Source organism: Drosophila takahashii, chromosome 2R (genome assembly GCF_030179915.1).
Source record: "Drosophila takahashii strain IR98-3 E-12201 chromosome 2R, DtakHiC1v2, whole genome shotgun sequence".
In the NCBI taxonomy this organism is placed as follows: domain Eukaryota; kingdom Metazoa; phylum Arthropoda; class Insecta; order Diptera; family Drosophilidae; genus Drosophila; species Drosophila takahashii.
The window spans coordinates 7,873,073-7,899,073 of NC_091679.1; the positions used below are offsets into that span (position 1 = coordinate 7,873,073).

General features: G+C 33.8%; 1 protein-coding gene across 12 annotated transcripts in view; it reads left to right on the forward strand.

Annotated features, from left to right (window-relative positions):
* Nipped-A (Transcription-associated protein Nipped-A) overlaps nt 1-26,001 on the forward strand; it is a 520,496-nt gene that overhangs the window by 203,407 nt on the left and 291,088 nt on the right. For 10 of the 12 annotated variants that reach the window (XM_070213836.1, XM_070213837.1, XM_070213827.1 and 7 more), the window contains 3 exons: nt 2,372-2,456; nt 2,511-2,654; nt 2,705-2,908. In XM_070213836.1, the coding sequence (XP_070069937.1) occupies nt 2,372-2,456; nt 2,511-2,654; nt 2,705-2,908 (433 nt within the window). Of the gene's footprint in view, nt 1-2,371; nt 2,457-2,510; nt 2,655-2,704; nt 2,909-26,001 lie in introns of those variants that run through there. The other 2 variants (XR_011418193.1, XM_070213828.1) reach the window with 2 other exon arrangements.

Below are 26,001 nucleotides of genomic sequence, written 5' to 3' on the forward strand. Positions count from 1 at the left end.
TACTGTAATATTAATAAGAAGTCCCGTAATTTGATTATGAGGTAATTTTTTCTAAAAAGATGGTGCGCAAATTAGAAAACCTATTCAATTTATTTGTGTTTCAGCAGTGCCAGAGCGAAGTTGAGTGGAAAATAAAATCAGATAAATATATGCACGTATAAATGAGATCTTTATCAACAGTTTTCGGTACTTGGCGTTTTTTTTTTGTTGCGCCGTTTGAGAGTGACACCCTTTTTGCTCCAAGTGTACCTTGTAGGGTATCGTGACAAACCTTTTGTCGGGTATGGTGCCAATTTTTTTTTATTCACGAATTTAAGTTGTTATCGTTGATTTTGTGTAAAAAACTATTATATTACCAGATAACATTAAATGCTGCAGTTTTATTGTAGTTTTGTATTGATTTTAGTTGTGCTGTCAGTTGGAAAGGATGGTTCACGCCAAACGCTGAAGAATTTGGCTCCGTACTTTCACAAAAATATGCTCAGTAGATTTAAGCAACTTTCTGCTTTTACACTTTAAAAAATATTGATCTTTGGGGAAGTTACGTTAAAAAACGAATCGTTCGTCACCTTACCCTACAATTTTTAAAAGTGCAAAAAAAGAATGGTTTACTTTAAACGCTGTAGGATTTAGCTTCGTTGGAACTTCGAGTCTTACTTTTACAGAAATATGCTCAGTAGATGTAAGCAACTTTCTGCTTTTACTTTTTTGAAAAATATTGATTTTTGGAAAAGTTACATTCAAAAGTCGAATCGTTCGTCACCTACACTCCCCTACATATATTATATATCCCAGTGAAGAAGAGAATGTAATAAAAATCAACAAAGATATAATTTTTTTCCTATTAATTTCCATTTAATTTTTCGACCGTTCCTATGGCATCTATATGATAAAGTGATCCGATTTTTTAATAATTTTATTCGAAATTCAGAAATATTTTAAAAATAATATTCCCAAGAGTACACGGTAATATTTCAAAAAACACCGAAGCTAGAATTTTTTTACGTTTTTTTCCGATCTTTCCTATTTGAGCTATAAGGTATAGTTGTCGGTTCCGACTTATATACTTTATGCAATAGAAAGAAGACTTTTGGGAAAGTTTCGTATTGATAACTTAAAAACTGAGAGACTAGTTTGCATAGAAACAGACAGACGGACAAACGGACATGGCTAGATCGACTCGTCTAGTGATGCTGATCTGAGACGTCTCCATCAATGCTTTGCAAACTTCTGACTAAAATCATTATATCCTCTGCAAGGGGGTAATAAATAGTTTCATTATGTTCGATGCACAAAATAAATATTTTCCGAAGGGAAATTTTATGCCCAATGCGTTTCTCTTACTAAATATTTTTTAGTCTTATATCTTCCGGGTATTTAGCTAAAATTTTCTAACATGTCGGATAAAAATAGTTAAGGATACTATATGATAACCACAAGGTACAAGGTTTTGCTGTACAAGTCAATTGTAGTCCCTTCGCTAACATACTGCATCCAAATATGAGGCACTGCCTCCGAATGCACCGTGGTATGTGAAAAATGAGGTTTTAGCCAGTGACCTGCACATTCCCTCAGTGAGAGAGCAAGTCAACATGCATTCAAGTCGCCACAATGACCGTCTACTGGCTCACTCCAACCAATTAGCTGCATCCTTGGCGAATCCATACACCAGAAAAAGACTGAAGCGTCGACACCCTGGCGATCTGGGCTAGAGGACGTCATCAGACCCGCGTCCTGAGACAATAATGTAGTATTGCCAATGTTATAAAATTGTTGTTTCCACACTCATGTTTCCAGTTATTCGTTTTTATGTTCTAAATATGCGGTTTATAGCCATTTATTTGGTTGATTAACGTTTAATTAAAATGTTATATTAAAAGCTATATGATAAAGCATGGTCTTTATTCAATTTTTTTTAGGACTTTTGCAGGTTGGTAGAACTGTTGGTAATGGTCGCAGTATTGGTTGCGCGCGGTTATGGTCGAATCTGTAAGCGAGAGTTCGATGAGCTTGATTGCAGTCAAACTAAGCAAAATGACCGAAGGGCAGCCAAACAACAATTTCTCGTTGGAATTGTAAAAATCAGGGAAGAATAACAATAAACTTACATAAATGCGACCATCCGCGTCAATAAAACTTAGAAAAACTTATAACCAAAAGAACAGCCTTTCCGATTATACCACATGATACCAAAAGAACAGCCTTTCCGATGATACCAGTCTCATTCCGATGGCTCTTTATTTATGTCTAACGAAACTTTTTTTTACTACTCTTGCCGAACTCTCCCCTACGCCAAATAATATATAACACTCCAAATAATAAATAGGTATTACAAGTTGTTGTATTCTCTTTGTATATTTTAACATCATAGCAAAGGACAATCTAACTCTGGAGTTTCTACCAATTTGACTGGGAATGTGTCATTGCCGCTTATAAATGTGCCAGATCTAAAAGATGTATGTACTTTTATGAAACTTTTATATATTGCTTACCCAAATATATTCTATTAGGATCAAGTTTCCAATGAACAAGCTAAAGCCTCCGCTACTGGATCACAATGGGTAAATTCCGTTAACGTTGCTGAATTTCGAAGCTTAGTAAAAACTCTTGTAGGTGGAGTTAAAACAATAACATGGGGGTTTTTTAACTCTAAGGTATGTTTTTATTAATCATTATTTTTCGTTTTTTTTAATGTTTTTAAAAGTTTCAGGTATCTGATACAATTCTTGCGAATCATGAAAAGATTTTTGGACCTGAAATCTTAAGTTTTTATATCGAATTAGTCCATTATGCGATGGAGGCTTTAGATATTTATACAATTAACGTTAATCCGAATCAACAGAGAACTTCGGGACTGATATCCAGAAGCAAAGAAGAAAAAGAAGTATTGGAACATTTTAGTGGCATAGTAAGTAATACAATAAAATATTTACCTCAGAGATTAAACCCTAATAAAATATCGGTATCGATTACATTTCCGGGATTCTCTTAAGATTATAAATTTCCGATATCACTTATTCGGTTATGATTATGTCCGTTCCTCGTAGAGGAAAGGGTTATATTGTATTCGTGGAAAAGTATCTAACAGGTAGAAGGAAGCGTTTCCGACCCTATAAAGGATATGGGCGGTTCTTTTACAAACCGAACACCTTTTCTTGCGTTACGATTTTAATTTGCCTGAAACTTCGGAAAATAAGTAAACACGTTTCAGAATTTGGCCGAAAAAATTTGTTTTTCTTAGTTTGCCCAAAAACGTTAGTTTTGAAAAAGTATCCTCTCATTGTAAATCTGGGTCTCCGGTTGTAGTAATCCAATTGGCTTCCTGTCTCTTGCATTAAATCCTCTACAATCAGGAGGGCACTTAGGCTTCCTCGCTTCATTCATGTCCTGCTTATTTTTATAAGCTTGTAATTCCCTATATGTGTTTTCTAATTCTTTTTTAATTTGTATGTTCTCTTCCCATGGTACTGGGGTTGAGTTTGAATCATACAGTTGCCTATTTAATTCTTTAATCTTGAGGTTTAGGAAATTTTTCTGTCCTCCTCTTTTTTTTTATTTGTTTTTCTTGATTTAGGCATTTATGTATATATATTTTTTTTTGTATTATGGATGTATATATATGTGTTACAGGTGTCCCTACCTAGGTAAAAAAAATGAAGACCCGCAGCTAGAAACTGCCTGGTCTGTACAATATTATTAATATTATTGGTTGCATCGCAGATGCTTAAATTTATATAAAAAAAAGTAATGTTGGGCGCTCTTGGAAGCGCTGTCGGTTCACTTTTCCGTGGTCCGTCTTGGCGCGCCGAACGGGACCGGTGCTGGCTGCACAGGCTATTTCATCTATCGTTATCCCTTTGCTCAATAGGAGCAAGTGTCGCCCACGAAGGTAAAGAAGGCGGATTGCCTTCCGCACTTGTATATTTCCAGCGTTGGTGTAGAAGGATTTGCCATTCCTTCCACACTTGTTAACTTTTCGTTGTCCGGGGCTTCTGGGCTCAGGCGGTACCGGTGCAGGTCCTCGCACAGGCCAAATTTTTTTTGTGTTGATTAATAATTTTTTATTGTTTCATTAAAATTTTTTTTTTTTGTGTTCCCTTTCGGCTCTTTGGACTCAGGCGGCGCCGGTGCAGGTCCTCGCACAGGCTTATTTTTCAGAGAATATATTTTTATTCATCAGTTTGTTTTTTAATTATTCATTGACATTTATTGATTGAATTTGATAATGTTTTTCTGCAGCATTTTGTTTGAATTTACATTGAATATGTGTTAAGGGGTTTCTTCGTGTTCATTCTTATTTTCCCTATCGCTTTCGTATCGATTTGTTTTGATTTGATATTAGCTGTTGCACAGACACACAATAATGTACTTAGGGTTAGTAATTAATTTTCACTGTGTGATCTTTGCTGGTTGTCGTGTCCGTGATCTTTGAATTTAATGGTTTTTTGTTTTGTTATACCATTGTTTTTTGTTTTATTTTATATTTTTTTTTTGGATTTTTTTTGCTTGTTTTGTTTGGATTCGTAGAATGTATCTTCATGTTTAATGTTTGGTTTTTTTTTTTCACTTGTTTTATTTTATTTTATTTTATTTATTTTTATTTTATTTTTTATAGTTGGATATATTTACTCACGATCACATTGTCATTTTATTTTATTTTATTTATTTTTATTTTATTTTTTAAAGTTGGATATATTTACTCACGATCACATTGTCACGGTCGCCATGTTTAATATTTCTTCTATTTTTGTTGAATTATGGAGCGACTCAGTGGTACGCTCCCCAAGCTTTATTCTTTTCAATCTGAATTCTTAATTCTATTACATGTTTGCATAAAGCTAAGATCGGCCGGCTATGTCGGCAGAGACGCCGGCAGAGCTGCGGTCGACGCTTATGTATAATTGTGCTTATATATGAGAGAGAGAGATACTATGTTCACTTGGCCGTCGGGGCGGTCGCACATATCAAATATGCTGACACTGCAGTTCCCACGCATTCGAGGTCGGTCATATAACCGGGCACTCGGGAACTGCTAGGATTATAAATGTATTTGTGTTTTGTTATTGTGGCCAAATGCAAAATGCCAAATAAGGTGTCTGTACTTAAATCGATGCGTAACACTGAGTACAGTGTGCATTCGATATGTGAACGTACTACATCTCCCTCCTTTTAAAAAATAACGTAATTATATGGAGTTATTTTCTAGGTGTATATTTAATGAAAATATTTTTATTAAATTGTTTTTTTTTTTTCGTTTTTATGTAGTTTAACTTATTAAAAATTGTTTTGAATTAGAAAGTATTGGTTTGAAACAAAAGTAATATTTATATATTATTTATGTATTTTATTTTTTTTTTTTTCAAAATAATTATGGGTTTTTTTTTTTTTTTTTTTTTTTATATGGTTCTTATTGCGTATGATCATACGTTATATATATATAAAAGAATTAAAGTGATTATGAAATACAAATTTTTAACCTATCCTTATGAACTGTTTGCTTCTTATTTTTGTTATTTGAAATTACTATATTTTCTCTTTCTTGTATACTTTCTACCTTATATGGTCCAGTGTATTTAAAGTCTAGCTTGTGCCCTGTTTCATTTTTAGCAAAACTTGGTCTCCGATTTTAAATCAAAGTTCAAAATATTTCTGTCATAGTTAAGTTTTTGTTTGTGTTTATGGCATTCTAGCATTAATCTAGCTCTCTTAAATGCTTGTTCTAGTCTAAACTTAGATTCTTTAGCGTAATCATCTGTGTTATATAATTGTTTTATATTATCTATACTATTGAAGTGTTTGGCTAAATTAGATGTTTTACCAAAAACTAACTCGTATGGACAGTAGTCATGTGCCATAGAGGGTGTTGTGTTGAAACAGTATACGAAGTATTGCAACCATACATCCCAATCTGTTTTATCAACTGAGATGTATGAGCGGATGAACTCATTAAATGTTCTGTGGTTTCGCTCCACGGTTCCTACAGTCTGGTGATGATGTGCTGTTGAAGTTATGTTTTTGATATTTAAGTTTTTACATAGATCTTCAATTATCGAATTTTTGTATTCTGTTCCCATGTCCGTGATGAACGTCTTCATTGGACCGTACTTCAGAATAAAATCTTCGAATATATATATATCTGGATTGGTATTGCTACAAGGTACTTAGTTAAATCGCAAATTAGCGTTACTATGTATTCATTTCCTTGTTCAGATTTAGGTAGTGGACCGATCGTATCCACAATTACCCTGTCGAAAGCCGTTTGTGGCGTTTCGGTGATAGTTAATGGGGTCTTCGTATGTTTTGTTGTCTTTGCTTTTTGGCATTTAGGACATTTTCTTATATATTTTGTTATATCTTTGGTCATGTTTTTCCAATAATAATGCCTTTTTATTTTTGCTTATGTTCTAGCTATGCCTGTATGACCTCCTTGTATTGGATCATCATGGAATGTAAACAGTAATGCTTCTTTCTCTCTATCATTATTTGATAATTGGGTCACCGGCTTGAGTAGCGCTACTCTTAATGTTTGTAATTTTTTATTGCCCATAATTTTAAAAGATTCAATTGAAATGGTTTCAAAGATCTTTTCGCTCGGTGCCACTTTGAGTTGGCTGATATTAAGTATACCGGCTTCTTTTTCAAGCCTTTGAAAGAACTGACCTAAGTCGAGAATTTCATTGGTGTACAAATCGCTAACATCAATTCTTGCTATAACCTTTTTCCCATTCTTTAGTAAGCAAAGTGAATCAGTTATTCGCAAGGTCACTACTTTTCGTACCTCGTACCAATGACTTTGAGAAGCTTTATTTAGAATATGCCTAGGCAAATCTATTTTTTCTTTTTCTGTTCCTGCGAAGGAATTTTTCTGTTTACTTTGATTTCTGGTAGTGACTTTCAGAATTTTATTATTTGTCTGGATATTTTTCAAATCCGTTATTGTTATTCTTGATAGCGCGTCGGCTATATGGTTGTCTTTTCTCTTAAGATATTCCACAGTAAAATCATATTCTTCCAAGTCCAATCTCATTCGTGTTAGTTTTGAACTTGGATTTGTCATTGAGAATAGATAGGTTAAAGGCCTATGGTCTGTTTTGACTGTGAAATGTTTTACATAAATATATGGCCGAAAATGGTTTATTGCCCAGAGGATAGCTGCTAACTCTTGTTCTGTTGTATTTTTATTACTTGATGCATAGGCTACTGGTAACTGAGTGTTATCGTAATCTTGAGTAAGAACAGCTCCACATGCTTGTTTGCTTGCATCTGTTGTTATGCAAAATTCTTTATTAAAATCGGGATATTGCAATAATGTGGGTTTCATCAATTGGGTTTTTAGGTATTCAAATGCGTATTGACATTTATCTGTCCAGTCAAATTTAACATTCTTTTTACATAATCTAGTTATGTGACGTGAATAATCGGAAAAGTTTTTAATAAAACGTCTGTAGTAATTGCAAAATGCCACGAATCTTCTAGCGCTGTCTGCGTCCGTTGGGACTGGGTATTTTTCTATTACTTCGTATTTTTTCAGTACACTTGTGTCCAAGAAAGGTCACTTCGTGTCTGAAAAATGTGCACTTCTCTGGGTGCAGTTTAAGTTTGTTTTTTCCACATAGATCAAAGACGTTTGTAAGATTTTTAATCATGTGTTTTTCTGAACAACCGATGACAATTAGGTCATCCATATACAAGAATGCCTGCGATGGTTCGATACCTGAAAGAAAGAATTTGGCGCTATTTTTAAACCATAAGGTAATCGTGTAAAACGATAGGAGCCATTGCTCGTGGAAAAGGACGTTATATTTCTAGACGTATCTTCGAGTTCTATTTAATGAAATCCTGACATTAGACCTAGACATGAAAAGTATTTAGCTCTACCTAATTGGTCAAGAATATCGTCTATTCTTGGTAGTGGAAATTTATCTGATAAAATTTTTTTGTTAATTTGGCGGTAATCAATTACTAAACGCCATCTTTTTGTATTGCAATTTGGTAATGATTTTTTCGGGACTATTAATAATGGACTGTTGTATTCTGAAACTGATGGTTCTACTATTTTATCTTTAATTAGTTTTTCCACTTGTTTTTCTACTTCTTCTTTTTGAATGTGGGGGATTCTGTAATTCTTTATATATACTGGTTCATCATCTTTCATTCTTATTTTTTGTTTATAGAAATTGTTGGTTGATATTGGTTCGGTTTCTATCCCGAATATATCTGTGTATTTGGTGCATAATTCTTTAAGTATTTCTTTAAATTGAGGCGGGAAATTTTTGTTAAGTTTTTCTAAAATTTCTTCGTTATTTGTATTTTTATTATCTTTAATTATATCGTAATTATCCAATGGTTCGACTTTAAGTGTATTTAATTGAAGAATTGCTGTTTTATTTGTTGTATTTAGAATTCGGACAAAGGTGTTTTTAGAATCTGCAATGGAATTTCCAATGAATATTCCATTTTGGATCTCTTGGTTTGGTATAAGTATATACCTGGTTCCTGAATTTATAGTTATTTTTCGGATGACTTGAGATCTTGCTGGTAAAATGGTCGAATTATTTTCTAGTGTATGATTTATTGGAATATTAATCGGATTACGGAGATTATCTGGTCTCAGTATAAGCCAATCATTTTCTGGTTTTAAATCTATTTGACAATTGTATTTTTTCATAAATCTATTCCTATAATTCCATCACATGGAATAGGAAAGTTGGATGTTACTATATGGAAATTATGTGGTAGAGCATAGTTGCATGATAGAAGTTCTATTGCTGCTAAACCTTTTGAATTTGTTGTTCCCTCGCCAACGCCTGATATTTGCGTAATATTTTTATAGTCAACATTGTTAAATGAGTCTGATGATTCTTTGATTAATGAGATGTCTGCACCTGTATCAACTAGTAATGTATATAATTTATTTGTGTTTTCATTTTTAAGTGAAATAAAAAGATTGAAGTTAAGATTGATAGTGTGAACCGTATTTTTTACTGGGTTTTTTTTCTTAAGGGTCTTTATTGGTTTTCCGAAGTTGTTTGTACTTGTCGAACGTTGTTGTTGGTATTTTGTCTGTTTGCGTTTGTATTGGTATTGTTATTACCGTTGATGTTGTTATTGGAGTTATATCCATTATTGTTTCCACCACGGTTGTTTCCTCTATAGTTACCACGACCTCTGTAGTTATTGTTGGTCTGGTTATTCTAGTTTCGGTTATAACCGTTATTTTGGTTATAACCATTGTTTTGGTAAAATGCATTATTTTGATAATTACCTCTGTTACCCCTACCGCGATAATTATTTCTGAAGTTATTACCACGATAGTTGTTTCCTTTTTGTGTGTATAGGATCGAGTTGGCGTTGCCTGTCATCTCAGTACTACACTGTATGTACTTCGTGACGGCTTCGTTCATTGTTGAAAAGTTGCCAGCTTCTAGGATAGTCTTAAGTCGGCCATACTCACAATTTTTGATCATTGTGGTTATAGCTTCCTTTGTTCTGAACTTGTCGGCATGTTCAGCCGGTAGTCCTTCGTCAATGTATGAAGCTTCAAGGAGCTTTCGTAGGTTATCTATTTCATTTGTAAATTTTTCAGCAGTTTTGCCTTTTTGGCTTGTTTTAGCCATTTTTGCTTTGACAACGTCAGATGTTTCTCCGACAATAGTGTCTTGCAGTTTTTGGATTATTGCGTTTATCGTTAGTTCATTTTGAACCTTATATAGTGTAGATCCTACAATTTTTGATTTGACGACTTCTACAGCCAAATCTTCAAACGTTCCCTTTGTCAGGTCAACCAGCTTCAAAGCTGTTACAAATCTATGCAAGTGTAGTTTTTGTCCGTTAAATTCCGGAATGGCACTTGATATTTCTTTAAAATATGCCCGTTGGGCTGCTGAATCTGCCATTATGTTTTCTTTTGTTTCTACGATATTTGTATCTGAATCTATATTTTCCTCTTCTTCTGTTTCTGACTCTATTGCTTTAATAAATGCAGGGATTGAGAGATCGTGTAGATCTTTTTCATCTATTTCGATATCTTTGCTTATATCTGAATCTTCTTCTTCTGCTAGGGCTTTTTGTTGGTCTAATGTTAAAGGCGTATTTAAAATTGTCGGGATATATATTTTTAAATCATACTTATCCTTGACATCTATTAGGTTTGCCCGCAACCTTATCAATATTTTAGATAATTTTGATAAGTTTGTTTTGTTAATTATTTCCCTATTTTCATGCACTAGGGTTCTTGCCTGATTGTAAGAGTCTACAAGAATTTTTGCATGTTTATCTACTGTTTCTTTTTGTGTTTGCCTTTTTTGGCTTACACATTTGTAGGACTTTTCAAATGTTTCTTTTAATTCTCGGATATGGAGTATTAACTGCTCCCATTCCATATTAAATTTTTAGACATTTCTGTTTTTTAATTTTTACTTGTGCATAATTTTTAGCACGTTAATATGTCCTAAGACTGGGTGTATGTCGATTTCGGAGAATACTTTACAGTTTCTCACGGTAGACAGTACTACGGCCTTTTGCGTTCTGCTACAATGAATACTTGGAGAGAATTCAAGATCGTACCTATTCATGTATTCATACTCAAAATCTGCAATTAATAGAGGCTCTGCTCTGTTCCTAATTAAGGCTAATACCCTATTCTCAAAATTTGGCCCGTTGGCCAATATAACTCTAAGGCACTCTGTTGTATTCATTTTAATCATTTTTCTTTTTTTTCTTTTTTTTTTGTTTTAATGATTTTTATTTCTTTTTAAACGGTTATTTTAATTCTCGTACATATACAATACAATTATTGTTTCGAATTTAATTTTTTGTTTTAATTTAATTTCTTTTTTTTTGTATTTTATTATTAATATTGTTTGGCGCTTGTTAAATTAGATTTTATCCAGATCATTAGCCTGGCTTCTGTTAATGGCTCTCTTTGATACACATTTGTTGTGGAACTTATAGGCATTATATAAAATATATGCGCTCATAAAGAAAACAATTATTGATAGTAAAATATTCGTTAATTTGAAATCAATATTTTGTGATTCAATTTTATTTATTACATTAGCAGTGGAATCCACTGACTTAACTTCTACTAATCCCATATTGGGTATTTTTTCTGTCTCGTCTGTAGGATCTGTTTTGGATATTGAATTGCTTTTAAATGAGACTTTTATATATATTAAATTTTTGAACATGTATATTCACAATTAGGGTTTACGAAAGGACCTTTACAATCAGGAGGGCACTTAGGCTTCCTCGCTTCATTCATGTCCTGCTTATTTTTATAAGCTTGTAATTCCCTATATGTGTTTTCTAATTCTTTTTTAATTTGTATGTTCTCTTCCCATGGTACTGGGGTTGAGTTTGAATCATACAGTTGCCTATTTAATTCTTTAATCTTGAGGTTTAGGAAATTTTTCTGTCCTCCTTTTTTTTTTTTTTTTATTTGTTTTTCTTGATTTAGGCATTTATGTCTATATATTTTTTTTTTGTGTTATGGATGTATATATATGTGTTACAGGTGTCCCTACCTAGGTAAAAAAAAATGAAGACCCGCAGCTAGAAACTGCATGGTCTGTACAATATTATTAATATTATTGGTTGCATCGCAGATGCTTAAATTTATATAAAAAAAAGTAATGTTGGGCGCTCTTGGAAGCGCTGTCGGTTCACTTTTCCGTGGTCCGGCTTGGCGCGCCGAACGGGACCGGTGCTGGCTGCACAGGCTATTTCATCTATCGTTATCCCTTTGCTCAATAGGAGCAAGTGTCGCCCACGAAGGTGAAGAAGGCGGATTGCCTTCCGCACTTGTATATTTCCAGCGTTGGTGTAGAAGGATTTGCCATTCCTTCCACACTTGTTAACTTTTCGTTGTCCGGGGCCTCTGGGCTCAGGCGGTACCGATGCAGGTCCTCGCACAGGCCAATTTTTTTTTGTGTTGATTAATAATTTTTTATTGTTTCATTAAAATTTTTTTTTTTTTGTGTTCCCTTTCGGCCCTTTGGACTCAGGCGGCGCCGGTGCAGGTCCTCGCACAGGCTTATTTTTTAGAGAATATATTTTTATTCATCAGTTTTTTTTTTTTTAATTATTCATTGACATTTATTGATTGAATTTGATAATGTTTTTCTGCAGCATTTTGTTTGAATTTACATTGAATATGTGTTAAGGGGTTTCTTCGTGTTCATTCTTATTTTCCCTATCGCTTTCGTATCGATTTGTTTTGATTTGATATTAGCTGTTGCACAGACACACAATAATGTACTTAGGGTTAGTGTTTAATTTTCACTGTGTGATCTTTGCTGGTTGTCGTGTCCGTGATCTTTGAATTTAATGGTTTTTTGTTTTGTTATACCATTGTTTTTTGTTTTATTTTATATTTTTTTTTTGGATTTTTTTTGCTTGTTTTGTTTGGATTCGTAGAATGTATCTTCATGTATAATGTTTGGTTTTTTTTTCACTTGTTTTATTTTATTTTATTTTATTTATTTTTATTTTATTTTTTATAGTTGGATATATTTACTCACAATCACATTGTCATTTTATTTTATTTTATTTATTTTTATTTTATTTTTTATAGTTGGATATATTTACTCACGATCACATTGTCACGGTCGCCATGTTTAATATTTCTTCTATTTTTGTTGAATTAGGGAGCGACTCAGTGGTACGCTCCCCAAGCTTTATTCTTTTCAATCTGAATTCTTAATTCTATTACATGTTTGCATAAAGCTAAGATCGGCCGGCTATGTCGGCAGAGACGCCGGCAGAGCTGCGGTCGACGCTTATGTATAATTGTGCTTATATATGAGAGAGAGAGAGATACTATGTTCACTTGGCCGTCGGAGCGGTCGCACATATCAAATATGCTGACACTGCAGTTCCCACGCATTCGAGGGCGGTCATATAACCGGGCACTCGGGAACTGCTAGGATTATAAATGTATTTGTGTTTTGTTATTGTGGCCAAATGCAAAATGCCAAATAAGGTGTCTGTACTTAAATCGATGCGTAACACTGAGTACAGTGTGCATTCGATATGTGAACATACTACAATACGGCAGTTTTTTAACGATATCTTAAAAACTAAAAATGGAACAAAATCAAGATTTTTACACAAAATAGAGCTTGGGAAGAGTAAATAGAAAAGCCCATTATTAAAATTAAAATTAATTTTTTTAAAATTTTTTTTCAACTTTAAAGATGTGCAAATGTCCCGAGCGACAATATGGAAGTGCCCATATATTTCTCTCATCTGTGCACAAAAAAATGAAGCGTGTTAAAATTTATTTCGGTGAAATTAAGAAAAACAAACTAATTGCAAACTTTGTTTGTAAACTATTAAAACAAGTAGGAATACATCAAATATGTTATCCCACTTGAAAACCAAACAGTTTTATGTGTGGAACTAATAAAATAAGAAAATATATTGTTTATACTTTTCTAGTGCTTTTACATTAATTTTAGGGCAAAAGTCTTTGTTGTTAGTTTATTTACGTGGCTAAAATGTTGAAACTCAACTGAAAAAAAATATCAAAAGTATCTGATATATCGATGTTTTTTTTGGCGATATATTATATATCATATTGATATTTTTCTTAAAGAAAATATATCAGCGATACGATATTTTTAAAATATATTTGACATCCCTACACTATAACCCTCAAGCAAGAAGAGCTTGCGCATCCAGTACATCGAGAAACTGTCGCCGACCAACACAAAGCATCCTTTGTGGATAGCTCATTCAAATTAAAGCTCTCCGATAGAGCCAGTCACTCCGATTAGGAACTTCTCGGGTACTTGGGCCCGCAGCGACGAAGACAGAGCCGAAACATTTGGTTTACACCATAGACCGAAAATAAACATTATTTTTAATTTTTTGAACCTAAAAATCAGTCACTTATAATAGTTGGAAAACCAAATGGAATACACCATTTGGTTACTATTTAGATAACCTATTCAAATCCGCAATGATTATGGTTTTTTGATTTTTAATTCATATTGCTCAGAAATAATCATTATTTTTTAGTTTTATAAATATGTATCAGGAATAATCTTTACTTGTAAGCGAAAAAAATATCGCTCACAAATAATCATTATTTGTGAGCGATATTATTTCGCTTAAAAATATCACTCAAAGTGCGATTGCAGCCGTTATAAGCCAAGTTTTGCAAAGATTTAAATGTGTGCTTGTAGGTGGAAGCACGGAGCACATATACAGATAAAAAAAAACAAGAGAGAACGCTATAGTCGGGTTGGTGTCCCGACTATCTAATACCCGTCACTCAGCTAAGGGCTAGTACTCAACCCAACAAAAAGTCGTCAAAAACAAAAACTTCATATGAAACAAAATTTTTTGACGTTGTTTTTCATATGAAGTTTTTTGTTTTGGACGACTTTTTGTTGGGTTGAGTACTAAGCCTAAAGGGAGTGCGAACGCTGTACTCGGGTTGGTGTCCCAACTAATAATCGTAACTCAGCTAAAGGGAGTGCGAGGGAGATAGATATATACATTTTGATTGCGTATAACTTTTTAATGAATGGTCCGATTTGAAAAATGTCTTCTACATTTCGATAAGTATAAATATACACAACAAAATTGCATTTATACTTCTCGGAAATCTTTAAAGATGTGGGCGCAGGGCCCATTTTAAAATCGTTATTGGCGATTGTGAGCGTTAGAGGGGGCGTGGCGCCCGGCTGAAATAAACTTGCGCTGCGTAGGAAGCCAAAATATATGTGTGGGAAATCTCAACCTTCTAGCTTTTGTAGTTTCCGAGATCTCAGCGTTCATACAGACGGACAGACGGACATGGCTAGATCGACTCGGCTAGTGCCCCTGATCAAGAATATATATACTTTATGGGGTCGGAAACGCTTCCTTCTAGCCGTTACATACTTTTGCACGAATCTAATATACCTTTTTACTCTACGAGTAACGGGTATAATTATGGATTTTCTTTGTATTAATTTAAGTTTAAAAGAGGTATGTGCGTACCCCATTTTCTATCAGTAGAGAAGAGAGTATAAACTATTCCATTCATAACTAAGTCGATATGTAGAGTAGGTGTTAGTGTGTTGGTACACTGTGTGCGGTGAACATGAGTTCGAACCCCACATTTTTTCCCCTTTTATTACCATTAGGCGCGGTATGATGACAATACCTAAAATATGTTAGTTTTAACATATATGTTAGTTGAACCACGGAACATAACGATATACATACTCGTAAGAAATACATAATACAAATAGTAATACAAAAAAAATATCATTTTAAATAAAAGAGGAAAAAAATGTGGGGTTCGAACTCGTGTTCACCGCACTGTGTACCAACACACTAATGATTACGGTCCCTGGTTTACACCTACACCAGCCAAACGCCGCCACAAACTCTTTTCAACTACCGCTGCTTAGCTCTGAAATTAACCCGATTTTGTGGCAAGCACCTGAAATTGCTAATGTCATTAGGAAGCAATTAAAACGGTAGAAGGCTCCAGGGGGTGACCTAATAACCCCAAAAATGATAATTGAACTTCCGAACTGCGCAGTGGATGTTATATCCAAACTATTTAATGGGATCACAAAACTTGAAAAAATGAAAAAAGTCTATGGTTATAATGATACCGAAGCCTGGGAAAGACCAGACAACTCCCTCATCGTAAAGGTCAATCATCTTACTATTGTGCCAATCCAAACTACTAGAAAAATGCCTGCTCACGCGCATAACACCATATTTAAGAGAACAAAATGTAATCCCGGCACATCAGTTCCGATTTCGAGCAAGCCACGGAACCAACTAGCAAGTCAACCGGATAACATCAGAAATTCGTACAGCCTTCGTACATCGGGAATATTGTAGTGCGATATTCCTCGACGTCTCTCAGGCATTCGACCGAGTGTGGCTTGAAGGCCCTATGCATAAAATCATAAAATTACTGCCAGAAAACACTCATAAGTTACTTGAGTCCTACCTCTACCACAGAGCATTCGAGGTGATATGCAATACAACGTCATCCAACGAGTATAACATGAAGCCGGAGTCCCACATGGTAGCGCACTGGGCCCTACCCTGTTTGTCCTATACACAGCAGACATCCCTACAAACGAGAGGCTGACTACGTCCACATTTGCTGACGACGCCGCAATTCTGAGCCGTTCGAGATGCCCAACTAAAGCAACAGCTCAACTAGCTGATCATTTGGTGGTAGTCGAGAAATGGGTTACAGACTGGCGTATCAAAATTAATGAACAAAAGTGTAAATATATAAAGTTTACCCTTAATAGACAATCGTGCCCCCGCTAACTTTGGATAGTACGCAGATCCCCCAAGCCAGCGATATAATATATCTCGGCGTCCACCTCGACAGACGCCTAACCTGGCGGAAGCACACCTCAGACTTAAAGCTAGCAGCCTACACTGGATTATAAATTCTCTAAAACTCAACCATTTGGACTTACGGCTCCCAGCTTTGGGGGAATGCGAGCAACAGCAACGTTGACATTATACAGCGCTCACAATCAAAAATCCTGCGAACAATCACTGGGGCACCATAGTATGTTCGGAACGAAAATATCCACAGGGATTTAACGCAAGTTCTAACGCAATCCGCCTTTCTTCCATACTACAATGCTTTCTTCGGCCTATCTAAGAAATTTTTATTAATCGGATATACTTAATAATGTAAGAAATCAATAAAAACCAACATACCTTCGCCCAATTCTCGATATATTCCATTCAAATTAAAAAAAAACAAGAGAGAACGCTATGGTCGGATTGGTGTCGCGACTATCTAATACCCGTCACTCAGCTAAAGGGATTGCGAGGGAGATGGATATATACAATTTTGAATGGTCCGATTTGAAAAATGTCTTTTACATTTCGATAGGTATAAATATAGACAACAAAATTGCATTTATACTTCTCGGAAATCTTTAAAGGTGTAGGCGCCAGACACATTTTAAAATCGTTAGTGGGCGATTGTGGGCGTTAAAGGGGGCGTGGCGGTCGGCTAAAATAAACTTGCGCTGCGTAGGAAGCCCAAGAATATGTGTGGGAAATCTCAACCTTCTATCTTTTGTACTTTCCGAGATCTCAGCGTTCATACAGACAGGCGGACAGACAGGCGGACAGACAGACGGACAGACAGACACAGATACTCTACGAGTAACGGGTATAATTATTATTTTCCTGTCATCCAATGCAAAATTTGTTGTGTTTAAAATGAATAATTACATTATGCAACATCTAAAATGTACCTCGATTGATGCTATATTTTTGAATTCTTTACGAATTCCCGAGTTAAACTGCGTTTTCCAAAAAGTTCCCCGATGCAAGGATTCTTAGCACAAGGACCTCAAATTCGAAAAATGCTGAAATTGGCCAACTTTCCAGAGGTCTCAGAGGCAAACGGATTCATGGTTTGTTTTGATGTTCAAGTTTTTTAAATGATACACTTTTTATCTTTCAAACTCGCACTTAGAATAATTTTTGGATTTTTTTTAAGGGAGAAACAAATTAAAGAAAACATAGTCAAACAAGAAAGGAAGTAAACTTCGGCCAGCCGAAGTTTATATACCCTTACAGGTATGTTGTTTTTACATTGTCAAAAATCAAAACGCCTACTTTCTACAAAGTTACAATGGTTTTTCTATTATTTTTTTGATTATTTCTTTGGGAGCCATAAGATATAGTGATCCGATCCGGTTCGTTCCGACATATGTACTACCTGCAATAGAAAGAAGACTTTTGGAAAGTTTCATCGCGATAGGTTTAAAACAGAGGGACTAGTTCGCTTAGAAACGGACAGACGGGCATGGCTAGATGGACTCGGCTATTGATGCTGATCAAGAATATATATACTTTATGGGGTCGGAAACGTCTCCTCCACTGAGTTGCAAACATCTGACTGAAATTATAATAAACTCTGCAAGGGTATAAAAACATAAAAGCATACAGCTGCGGTCAAAATAGTAGTAGTGTTACCGCCCTGTGTTTTCAAAAGTTTGTTGTTATTATTCCTAAAGCAAATGCAATGTACGGATTCATTAGGCGCAACACAACTCACTTCTCTGACCCATACACCAAGCTAACCCTTCTCATTTGTTCGTTCTAAATTAGAAAATGCAGCATTTGTTTGGAACCCGACTAGACTTGTGTATATCCGTCGGGTAGAGCGAGTGCAAAAGCTTTTCCGCGATCCCACCACTTCCTATGCTGATAGGTGTCGTCTTGTAAAGCTTGCAACAATACAAGATCGTAGTGGTGTAATTGCGCTGCCTTTTATATTAGACCTACTTTCTGGCAAAATTAATTGCCCTTTTTTGCTAAATATTATTAGCCTATCCTATTATTAGCTCTATGAACTGCTGAACCTTTTTCTATCCCTACACACAGAACAAATTTCGCTCTGAATGAGCCTATTTACAGAGCTTTATATCTCTTCAACAGTCTACCATTTAGCAAGCGATTGGACCCCAGTTCGTCCAGAGATAGCAATAAGAAGGCCCTGTTATTATATTTTTCTAGATTTAGTAACTAGACAAGACATAACAACAGACATGAAGTCTGTTGGCGAAATAAATTAATAAATAAAAAGTTTAAGAATTGGTTTACATATGCTTGATGCACAAAACTTAAGCACACAACAGAGAGTCCACCTCTCCCGGGATTACAACGATTATTTTAATAACTTGACACTTCTAATGCTAAAATACTCGGATGAGGGTTAATCAGAAACTGAACAACAAAAAAGCCTGTAAAGAGTGAAGAAGAAAAATGCTGGAATAGTTTGCTACACCCAGAAAACAAAACGGACTAAAAAGGGGCCTAATTACCTAAAATTTAAGGAAACATGGCCAGAAAAACGCGCCAAGGCCATGCATTACCTAAAATGTTGTCCATGTGGACTATATTTTGTACGCAGTCTTGAATTTATTTCTGGTAATGGTTACCTCAAAAAATGGCTAGTGAACTAGATTTTCAGGTCAGAATTACCTAAATAATAGGTATTTTTAAGAAAGCTAACATTTTTACCATTGATTGTAAAATATTTGCTTATTTTAATTGCTTATATTGTTTTATTCGGATAAGTAAATATTATATCTTTCAGAAAAAATAATCATTTTATTTTGTCCTCGGTGGGAATCGATCCCGGGTCTTCTGCGCGAAAGTCCAATAGGCTAGCCTCTGGTCTACGGACCTACTTAAAGGCCCTGCGGCAAAACCAAAGCCTGCTTCTAGGGGCACAGGCGAATTCTATTTTTAGAATAGGGCACTATTACCTTAAAAGTAGGAAAGTAGTCCACGTAGGTATTGATTTTATATATTGAATCTTTTCCATCACTAGCTTTAAGAAAAGTCTAATAAATTTGTTTAATATTAAACTTAAAAAAACGAATAATTTGTTTATTAATATTAGGGACCAATATTTGTATTAAATTGTGAGTAAAAATCTACTTCAAATTATTCCTAATGTTTAGGTCTTATGGACCAATTTTAAGGTTACGATGGCCTATAAAAATCTCTTTAGCTTTACCTAAAAAGTAGGAACATAGTCCACATGCTAATATTTTTAGGTAACCCATTACATAAATCTGACATTTTAGTCTATTTAAATTTTTTAGGTCATACGTTACCTAAAAAATAGTCCCACATTTCTCTGGGTGTAGGGCGGGCCGAATGATAACATTCTAGAAAGTGTATTTAATGACGAATGTGATAATTTTTCGTCACAAATGTTGATATCAGAACTCTTGTATGTTTGTCGTCACTAGTTTTTTACCTCGTTAAGAGGTGTTTTTATTTGATATCACTATGGACGGCAGTCCATGTAGTGACGAAGCGCACAAGGAGAGTGTGCAAAGGCGACTACTGTTATATAGCCGCAAAATTGAAAATTTGCTTTGATAGTCCAATCGTAATGAGTAATAAACCAAATTAAAGGTATTGCTAAAACTTAAAGGATTGCATACCAAGATTTAAAGAAAATCAATTGGCTTGGAAGAGAGAGCAATGAAAGTTTAAAAGTGAAACTTTCGAAATTTGGAGCTGTTGGGGCCGGTGGGGATATATGCCACCTCGCAATGTTTTAGTTGTTTTCCTATTGAAAATACCCGTCGAATGAGAGGTCACATGATAAAATCCGATGCTCCGTTTAAAAATTATAGCCAAAAGAAAATTTTCTTCTTCTTCCCAAAATGAACATTAAATTCTGTTTGTCAGTTAGTCCAAAACATGGTTTTAAAGTCCTAAAAATTTTATATATTGTTAAACAAGTCAATATAAGAAACTTTAGTTTTACCACTTTTGGAAATGGCGAAATTTCGGAAGGCCGTAACTTCTGTACTACTAAAGATACAGACTTCCACTATACCTCGGTTTAAAGGTATTTTGGAATACTATAAACCAGAGGTGCTCAAAATTGCCTTATGGTAGTGCAGTTACAAAACACCATTAAATGAAAAACACACGCACGCGAGTAACAAGTCGCACACAGTCATGAAAAAGACAACAACACTTTGCATTGTGAGTTGAGGAGAAAAAAAAACTTCAATGGAATTTGTTTTTGGCCTGGCTCGCTCTTATCTATTAAGGACAGCGACACAAAGAGGAATCCATGTGTGCATAGGCAAGCATTGCGAGTGCACTGCCGTATGCTTAGTGCTATTACAAAAACAATTGTGCTCGTGTGCCATAGGAATGAGCACCCCTGCTATAAACGTAATTGGTATAAATACAAGATTTTTAAAATTATAGCAAAATACAAATTTGTTAAAATAATTTTTGTAGCTTTTTTTAAATTTTATCAAAAACGGCTCTAACGATTTTCTTTAAAACTTAAAGCTGTATAGCCCTTGACATTCCCCAAATTGTGGTGTATGGCCAGTGTTGGGACATACCTAGATACTTTTACCTAGGTACGTACCTAGGTACAATTTAGTGGTACCTTTTACCTTACCTAAGTATAAAAATAATTGAGTACCTTTTACCTTACCTAGCTACAGATTTTTATATACCTTTGGAATTATTAAGGGACTTACATAGGTATTAAACATTGCTCTGCAATATGGGAAAAAAGTCAATTTTTTTGGCATAAAATCAACTTGTTTTACAAATTATTTTTAAAAATTAAATATATTTTGTGAATTTACATACCCCAATTAGCCAAGAACAGTTATCTAAGATTTTTTACTAACAACACTATAGAGTTGATAAGCGAACAAAATCAGTTGTGGCTCATTCCACGTGAAACGTGACAGGCCAATTTGGGTCAAATCTCAGAATCAATCGAAACTTTTTTTTCGATAGAGGATTGAAATTTAAGGATCGGTTTTTATTTTTTTTTTTTTAACTCTTACCGTTTATTTTAAAAAAATAATTTTCTATTTAAGCTCCGATTTTTCAGTTATGCATCACTTGAGACTCGTTTGAGTTATTTCAATATTTGGTATGCAACTTTGTGGGATATGTTCATGTCTTTCAGAAAAATAATTTAAAAAATTTTTTATTTTAAAATCAAGTATTTTTTAAGAGAATTTAAATTTAAAAAAATTCTGTACGCCGGAATACACGCGGTTTCCGAATAAAAAAATTATCCTCATATTGCTTCATCAATTCTTCACGAAGTGGTAAAATAAAATGTTTGTATTTGCAAGACCTACTAGTAAAGACAACGATTTTAGTTTAGCAACTTTGCATCATGCAACAACAGCGCAACGTGTAAGAAGAGAACAGCAATACGAACACGGCAGAGAAGCAATAGTGCTTTCCCTTTCTTACACGTTGCGCTGTTGTTGCATGATGCAAAGTTGCTAAACTAAAATCGTTGTCTTTACTAGTAGGTCTTGCAAATACAAAAATTTTATTTTACCACTTCGTGAAGAATTGATGAAGCAATATGAGGATAATTTTTTTATTCGGAAACCGCGTGTATTCCGGCGTACAGAATTTTTTTAAATTTAAATTCTCTTAAAAAATACTTAATTTTAAAATTAAAAATTTTTTAAATTATTTTTCTGAAAGACATGAACATGCCCCACAAAGTTGCATACCAAATATTGAAATAACTCAAACGAGTCTGAAGTGATGCATAACTGAAAAATCGGAGCTTAATTAGAAAATTATTTTTTTTTAATAAACGGTAAGAATTAAAAAAAAAAAATAAAAACCGATCCTTATATTTCAATCCTCTATCGAAAAAAAAAGTTTCGATTGATTCTGAGATTTTACCCAAATTGGCCTGTCACGTTTCACGTGGAATGAGCCTTGTTCGATTGACGTTGTTGTGTGCGTAAATTAGTGAAAAATCTTTGCAAACTTTCAGTGCTTATTTTGTGGAGCAACAAAAAGGTTTATTATTTCTGATCATGTCAAATCGTAGCAAAGGTATTTATAAATGTATCTTAGATTACATGTTTTGATTATTATGGCTTGTTGTCCTACTGTGAACTGTTTTAAATGTGTACCTTTTTAGCTTAAAACTAACAAGTTTGTTTGTGTTCCGTGGTGTACAACTTATAAATGGCACAAAGTTGCAAAAAGGTAAAAACGCAAAGTTATTACCAAATGTATCCTTAATATCGCAAAACTAATAATTTTTGCAACTTTTTGCACGTTTCTTCAATTTTTTTTTAAATAAAAAAACAATCTAAGTTGCTTTCATTAATCTTAAAAATTGAATTTATGGAAAGGGACAAGTCCAGTGAAAATCCTGGCTCCAAAGGGCTCAAATATAAAGAAGCTGGACCCCCGTTAAAGCTAAAATGGGTATCTGCTCTTAGATAATATTTCACTTTTCTTGTACATGTCAGCAATTTTTTTTTTGACAAATTTTAAAAATTACCAATACAAATACCAATTTTTTAAAATCCCTGCCAATTAATTTGAATATGCGGCGTGGGCGGTGGATAAAAGCAATGGTCCGATTCAAAAAGCAACAAAACCCGAAATTACAGCTTTATCTTTAAAGTATATGTATATAAAAAATTTCTAAATTGTATCTCTAAAACTAGAGTTTATGCCAAAAAAATAGTCTTTTTTCCCATAGTGCTCTGATTTAAAATATTCAAATCTGACTGCGACACTGAAATAAGCTAAATCCACCACCTCTACACGTCATTGTATCGTTTCGTTTCGAAATTATAATAGTCGGAACGCAACATTAAAAGTCATTGGAATTCAGCCGTTCTATTGTTTGTTTTGTGAAGTTACCTTTGGATTGCAATTTTCTCAAATGCACAAAACAATTTGACTTTGCGAGTAGGGATGTCAAATATTTTAAAAATATCGTATCGCTGATATATTTTCTTTAAGAAAAATATCAATATGAAATATAATATATCGCCAAAAAAAACATCGATATATCAAATACTTTTGATATTTTTTTCAGTTCAGTTTCAAAATTTTAGCCGCGTAAATAAACTAACAACAAAGACTTTTGCCCTAAAATTAATGTAAAAACACTATAAAGTATAAACAATATATTTTCTTAATTTATTAGTTCCACACATAAAACTGTTTGGTTTTCAAGTGGGATAACATATTTGATGTATTCCCACTTGTTTTAATAGTTTTCAAACAAAGTTTGCACTTAGTTTGTTTTTCTTAATTTCACCGAAATAAATTTTAACACGCTTCATTTTTTTGTGCACAGATGAGAGAAAGATATGGGCACTTCCATATTGTCGCTCGAAACATTTGCACATCTTTAAAGTTGAAAAAAATTTTAAAAAAATTGATTTTAATTTTAATAATGGGCTTTTCTATTTACTCTTCCCAAGCTCTATTTTGTGTAAAAATCTTGATTTTGTTCCATTTTTAGCTTTTAAGATATCGTTAAAAAACTGCTGTATTCGCTCGGGACAAAAATAGAAGTGGATTTCGGGGAAGTTCATTCAACAACAGAATTTAGTGAATTCTGATTAAATATTTGAATGCGATTTTTTTTAGAATGTTGTCCAAACATGTCACTTTGAAATGGTTTTGGTTTTACTTAAAAATTGTGGCCGTTTTAGTTTCTATGCAGTTTCAACCAGATTCGTTTGAGACATGTTGCTCGGGAAATTTTTTCTGTACCTCTATCCCTTAATTACTGGCTGTTTTGCATTTAACGTAATAGTTTAGTATGTGAATGAAGCATTCAGTACAGAAAAATGTCACATATTAGCATTCCCAAAGGATAAATTAACAACTGAAGACAGGTCCAAAAAATAATAAAAAAACAGCTAAAAACTAATTTTTGCGTATATTGCTGGGGTTTGTCAGAAAAATAATCAAACTATACTCAAAATTTTTAGTTAAGCTCAGGATCAAACTATTTAGAAACTAATATCGGGGCAACATCATGTGGAAATATGTTTTTTTCAAGTTTCAAGTTTTTGGCCTGGTGGACCTTTTGGTAGAAGTGCCCATATGCAAATATCAAATAATATCGAAAAATAAAATATCGATATTGTGATAGTTGGCTAAATAAATATCACGATATAAATATATTTTTTTTTCAAAAAATATCGATATATTGATATTTTGATATATTTTTGACATCCCAATTTGCGCGACAGACATGGCCAAAAAAGAAAATTTAAACGAGAAAGTGTTGCCAAATTTTTTTTTGGCAAATTTTTTAACCCGGACGGCAAGTGCGTGTTGTGTGTTAATAAAACAATAAAACTCGATGATAATTCGACAGGAAATCTGCTCAAAGATGTGAGAAAAATACCGTATGTACGTAAACAAACGGGATATACATATGCACAATATATAGTCAATGATTCTACATACGGAATTTTTGCGCGCCAAATATGTACATGAGTGTTTCATAAATACATTAATAAGTTGATACGTGCATACAATTATTCATGCAGCGTGTTTTAAAAATATATACACAAAATTATAACATTAAAATTTAAATGAAATGAAAAGATATTGTTTGATTAAGACGATTAAAAATTGAAAACTAGTCTTATTTTAAGTTTAAATGATTACATTAAATAAAACAAAAAAATTATAAAAAAATACCTTTTATCTTTACCTAGGTACTGGGAAACTGAAGTACCTTTACCTTACCTAGGTATTTATTTTTGCCCAATACCTTTTACCTTACCTAGGTAAAAACACACAGTACCTTTCCCAACACTGTGTATGGCGCGTTATTGTAAAAAGTCAGGTTTAAAAGTTATTTAAAAACAAAAATAGCCACTTTTGCCAGCTCAGAACAACTAATGCTTCCTGAGCATTAAATTTTGTGCGTGGGTCTCCAAACTTTATTTTAGGGTCATGGAATCAGTTAATTAGCATTCCATATAGGAATCTTTTGTTCTACGACTAATGGAAAACCCGCTACTTTAGCAGAAAAAAGCCAAAAATACCTCAATTTCGTTAGTTTGTAAGCTCTGCACTACTAAATGTACAGACATATGCTATACCTTGTTATAGGTTATTGTTATTATAGGTATTTTGAAATACTTTAACGCCTTTTTATCTTAATTCGTTTAAATACAAAAGTTTAAAAATTATAATTGACCAATTGAAATTTAAATGTATATATTAACTCCTATGAGAGCCAAAGTAAACAAACAAAAACTTCTGATATCAAATAAAAAAACCTCTTAACGAGGTACAAAATTAGTGACGATCGCACCTTCAACATACAAATGTTATGAAATTGAAAAATTATTACAGTCGTCATTTAATACGCTTTCTAAAATTTTCTCATTCGGCACGCTGCAATAAAAAGTTACAGCTACGCACATGAAAATTCTCGATCATATACACAAACACACATAAACATATACATACATACGCCAAAAACTGTCGTCGCAACGCGCCGCGGTCTAACCGCATGTCTTCTTCTTTTTCGTCTTGAAAAAAGAATGAGAAGCATAAAAGAAATAAAAAAAAGTTTTTCTTAAATCTATGGTGATTTTCTAATTCTACTTTTCTGTTTTCAAGAAAATTTTTTTTTAATTTAGAAAAATTCTTTAAATTTTAAAAAATGTACCGTGTTTTTTA